Raw genomic sequence first — 5,617 nt, 5'->3', positions numbered from 1 at the left:
TACAAAACTCCTAGAAGTGATCAAGGAATACAGCAGCGTCTCAGGTTACAAAATCAACATTCATAAATCGGTAGCCTTTATATACACCAAAAACAGTCAAATTGAAAAAGCAGTTAAGGACTCTATCCCATTCACAGTAGTGCCAAAGAAGATGAAATATTTGGGAATTTACCTAACAAAAGACGTGAAAGATCTCTATAAAGAGAACTATGAAACTCTAAGAAAAGAAATAGCTGAAAATGTTAACAAATGGAAAAACATACCATGCTCATGGCTAGGAAGAATCAACATTATCAAAATGTCCATACTACCCAAAGCAATATATAATTTCAACGCACTCCCTATTAAAGCTCCGCTGTCATATTTTAAAGATCTTGAAAAAACATTACTTCGTGTTATATGGAATCAGAAAAAACCTCGAATAGCCAAGACATTACTCAGAAATAAAAACAAAACAGGAGGAATCACACTACCAGACCTCAGACTTTACTACAAATCGATAGTGATCAAAACAGCATGGTATTGGCACAAAAACAGAGAAGTAGATATCTGGAATAGAATAGAGAACCAAGAGATGAATCCAGCTACTTACCGCTATTTGATTTTTGACAAGCCAATTAAAAACATTCAGTGGGGAAAAGATTCCCTATTTAACAAATGGTGCTGGGTGAACTGGCTGGAAACCTGCAGAAGACTGAAATTGGACCCACACCTTTCACCATTAACTAAGATAGACTCTCATTGGATTAAAGATTTAAACTTAAGACATGAAACTATAAAAATACTAGAGGAGAATGCAGGGAAAACCCTTGAAGAAATTGGTCTGGGTGAGTATTTCATGAGGAGAACCCCCCGGGCAATTGAAGCAGCTTCAAAAATACACTACTGGGACTTGATCAAACTAAAAAGCTTCTGCACAGCTAAGAACACAGTAAGCAGAGCAAGCAGACAGCCCTCAGAATGGGAGAAGATATTTGCAGGGTATAACTCTGACAAAGGTTTAATAACCAGAATCCACAGAGAACTCAAACGCATCAGCAAGAAAAAAACAAGGGATCCCATAGCAGTCTGGGCAAGGGATTTGAAGAGAAACTTCATTCGTTCTTTACGAGGTTTTTGTTTCTAGTCCTTATCTTAAACACTGTTATTGTTATTAAATTTTAAGCCTTTTCAATTTTGTGAAGGCAAAAAGTGGAAACCAAATAAACACATGTATATGTATAGAGAAAATTAAAAAAATATAAAAAAGAAAGAAAAGGGAAACAGTGGACCTTACCCTCTCCTACCCACAGGGCATGGTAGGACTGAATGTGCCAGTGCCCAGCATAGGCAGCCCCTGCCAAGGAAGCTGTCATGCTGCTCAGCAAGCATCATCAGCCTCTCTGACCTGGACCATGGGCCCACCTCTGCCTCTGCAAGGAATCCCCCATAAGCTGTGCCCCAAACAGGCCACAGTCAGACTGTGAGAAGTGGTACCTTCTGTGCCCCTGAGGCCTGGCCTCACTTGGCCACTAGTGGTCCTGGAAGGACACAAGGTGTGTGGTCTAGTCTCCTCCCCCCCCCACCCCGGCAGGAGGTATGTATCAGCCCAGGATTCACATCCAGCTTCTCATCATGCCCTGACTTCAACCAGCGGGGCCAGGGGACATCACAGCAATGCTCCAGAGCTTCAAGGTGCCATGTCCAGCTATGTCATTGGGGCCAGCCCTGCACAAGGACAAGCCTGCAGCCTTCTCAGCAGGTATGCTAAGCAGTGGGTCATAGGCACTCTCCAAAGAGACTGGAGAGGGATCATCTGCACCCTCTCCCTGGCAGGGCAGTGGGGCAGAGCGGAGCTTCCAGAGAGGAAGCACGCCACAGGAGTAGACAACAGTGAGGACCAGAGGCAGGACCTGAGCCACAGCCAATTGCCTGGCCAGGGGGTGAGGGAAGCCACACAATCCAGGGCAAATGGCCCTGAGCATCCCAGGGCCCAGAGCCCAATGGGCCAGGCCAGGGGGACAGTCCCTTCCATCACCCCTCCCAGAGGGGGCCAATGACCAAGTGTACTCCCCAAGCCCCCTGACACAGGCTTGAGAGTGTACAGGGACTCCAGATAGCTTCTCTGCTATGACTAGCCAGCTGTGTGACCCTGAGTGAGAGGGGTACCCACCGGCTCTGCTCCTTATCCTACATTTTTTATGTTTACCTGGATGTTGAGTAAAGTATCTCAAGAATGGAGTATCCAATGTACTCCATACTAATATGAAACCAATATATAAACAATGCCATGGTCATACAAAGAGTAAAACACAAATATAGTCAAGCAAGGGGGCAGGGTGAGGAGGGAGGAGAGAGGGGGGAGAAGGATTGGCAGGAGGAGGGAGGGCAGTCTGCAGGATTTCTCCTAACATGCACAATGTGAGGGTGTTCAGCACGCCCCCGGGTGAGAGGCTCTTTTACAACTTGAACTTTACCTTGGAAGTGAGAACAATGTAACCAAAAATTTGTAGCCTCATATTAATTTGAAATAAAAATAAAGTAATTAATATCTAAATTCACAGAAAAACAATCAAATGAGCAAACAACCCATCTATCACTGGGCAAGAGACATGAACAGTTCCTTCTCTGAGGAAGACAGACCAATAGCCAAAAATCATGTGAAAAAATGCTCAACTTCCACAATCATCAGAGAAATGCAATTCAAAACAACCCTGAGAGATCACCTCACCACAGCGAGAACTGCCCCCAAAGCGGGAGATGCTGGCAAAGATGTGGAGAGAAGGGAACACTTGCACATGGGTGGGACTGCAAACTAATACAGCCTCTTTGGAAAGAAGCATCGAGAATTCTCAAACAACTCAGGATAAACCTTCCACTTGATCCTACAATCCCATTGCTAGGCATCTACCCAGAAGGAAAAGAAAAATCATTCTATTATAAGGACATTTACACTAAATTGTTTATGGCAACTCAATTCACAATGGCCAAGATGTGGAAACAACCTATGTGCCCATCAACATATGAATGGATTAATAAACTGCTATACACACACACACACACACACACACACACACACACACACACACACACACCCATGGAATACTATGCAGCCATCAAAAGGATGGGGACTATCTTTTGCATTTACCTGGATGGAGCTGAAACACATTCCTCTTAGGACTGTATCACAAGAATGGAAAACAAGTATCTAATGTACTCAATACTAATGTGAAGCCATTAGATGAACTAATACACACCCAAAGAAGAGAAAAACTCAACTAAACTCAAGTTGGTGGGAGGAGGCAGGTTGAGAGGGCAGGAAGGAGGGGGATTGGTGTGCTCTCACCTAATGGGCACAAGGTAAGTGTTTATGGCACACATCCTAGGTGTAGGACACAAATACAGCAGTGACTTTACCTAACAAATGCAAATATTGTAATCATTTGTAGCCTCACAGTAATCTGAATCATATATATACGTGTGTGTGTTTATATATGTGTATGTGTGTGTATATATGTATGTATGTACGTATGTATGTATTAGGAAGTACACTTGACTACAGACCTAAGTCTATTCTTCTGTCACAAGAGACCTGTGTGAATTTGTTTTAAATAGAGAGGGGAGAACGTGGGAATGATTTTTTGAAGACCTCAGAATATGGAAAGAGAGAACTGTTCCAGCTATCATTTTGAAGATGTGAACCTCAAAAATATATACATAGTCTGCTCAGGGCCTGTGGCTCAAGTGGCTAAGGCGCCAGCCACATACACCTGAGCTGTCGGGTTCAAATCCACCCGGGCTGCCAAACAACAATGATGGCTGCAACCAAAAAAAATAGCCTGGCATTGTGGCAGGCGCCTGTAGTCCCAGCTACTTGGGAGGCGGAGGCAGGAGAATCGCTTGAGCCCAGGAGTTGGAGGTTGCTGTGAGCTGTGATGCCATGGCACTCTACCCAGGGCAACAGCTTGAGGCTCTGTCTCAAAATAAATAAATAAATAATATATATATAATCCAGATGAATATATGATTATATATGATATAATTATATATTTTTATATAAATAAATATGTAATTATATAATATATAATATATATTATTATATTATATGTATGTATATAACATATATATATAGTCATCTTCCCCATGACATGGAGAAATCTCTTCTCCGGGAAGAATTACAATTAAGCTTAAGCTTCAGGACACAGAAGACATTGGAGACTGTAGAACATCAACAGGAAAGCACACATCTAGGTAGGAGAGCCATCTACTAAAGGCTCCCATGCCAGAGAAATGCCATACTTTGGGCATTTGGGGAGAGTTCCTATGATACCTGCAAGGGGCAAACCATTATCTCCAAAGGAGAAGATCATTTGCTAATTGGCACACTCCCCACTCCTATTCAGGGGGAAAGTTTATTGAAAGGACATCAGAACTGTAGATCAGATCTGTGCTAATTATCCAGGAACTAGAGGCGTCCTTGAACTCTAACCACAAATAGACAAAGGTTTGTTCGCCAGACATTCCAGGAAACTGAAGAGGAATTCATGAGGAACGCAGAGAAGGAATTCGAACTCCGGAGGGGGAAAAGGACAACACACAGGAAACAGAATAGAACTTTACCAGAAGAGGCAAATCCGTCTTCTTAGAATTCAAAGGAAGACGCTAGATTTGCCACATGACAGCAGGCTGTTACAGAGAAGAACAGTTAAGAGGACAAGAGAAAATCCTTGGACACTAGAAATGTTATTACAAAGGTAAAACTTTAGCAGAGCCCAGAAGTGCACAGTCCCCCTGGTTGCACATCGCACCCTGAGCACCGGCACACCGACGCCTGCGCGACCCCCTTCCCCGACTACCACTTCCGCCCGGCCAACAGCCCTCAGGCCGCGTCTGGTTGGTGGCCTGACTGTCCCGCCCGCCATTCACCCGCCACGCGGCCGGAGCTCACCCTCCGCTGCCACCAACTTTGCTCACCCTGGGGATGACCGGAGGCCCCCGTCGCCGCTCCCGCTGCCGCTGCCCTCCCCGCAGCGCGCGCTACCGCGGCACCTTCCCAGTCTTCGTGCTCGCTCAGCCCGTGCAGCCCGCCATGGCCGTCGCTCCGTCCCAGGTGCGCCAGAACTACCACCCCGACTGCGAGGCCGGCGTCAACCGCTACATCAACCTGGAGCTGTACGCCTCCTACGTGTACCTCTCCATGGCCTTCTACTTCGACCGGGACGACGTGGCCCTGAAGCACTTCGCCCGCTACTTCCTGCGCCAGTCGCATGACGAGAGAGAACACGCCGAGAAGCTGATGCAGCTGCAGAACGAGCGCGGGGGCCGCGTCTGCCTTCGCGACGTCAAGAAGCCCAACAGCGACGACTGGGTCAATGCCCTGGAGGCCATGGAGTGCGCCTTCCAGCTGGAGAAGAGTGTCAACCAGAACCTGCTCCACCTGCACCGGCTGGCCTGCTACAAGGGCGACCCGCAGCTCTGCAGCTTCCTGGAGACCCACTTTCTGCACCATCAAGTGAAGACCCTGAAGGAGCTGGTTGGCTACCTCACCGACCTGGGCAGCCTGGGGGCCCCGGAAGCCGGCCTGGCTGACTACACCTTTGACAAGCTCACCCTGGGCGGCAGCGACCAGGAGAACTGA

At 46.6% G+C, this 5,617-nt stretch overlaps 1 protein-coding gene across 1 annotated transcript; it reads left to right on the top strand.

Moving 5' to 3' along the window:
• Nucleotides 1–5,068: 5,068 nt before the first annotated feature.
• Nucleotides 5,069–5,617, top strand: LOC128577846 (ferritin heavy chain-like). The gene has a single exon (XM_053580200.1). The coding sequence runs from the start codon at nt 5,069–5,071 to the stop codon at nt 5,615–5,617; it is 549 nt and encodes a 182-aa protein (XP_053436175.1).

Source organism: Nycticebus coucang, chromosome X (assembly GCF_027406575.1).
Source record: "Nycticebus coucang isolate mNycCou1 chromosome X, mNycCou1.pri, whole genome shotgun sequence".
NCBI lineage: Eukaryota > Metazoa > Chordata > Mammalia > Primates > Lorisidae > Nycticebus > Nycticebus coucang.
Note: the sequence above shows the minus strand (reverse complement) of the source record. Positions and strands in the feature narration are given on the sequence as shown.

Excerpts from the sequence above, each read along its gene's own strand:
- LOC128577846 (XM_053580200.1), top strand. The coding sequence starts at position 5,069 with ATGGCCGTCGCTCCGTCCCAGGTGCGCCAGAACTACCACCCCGACTGC.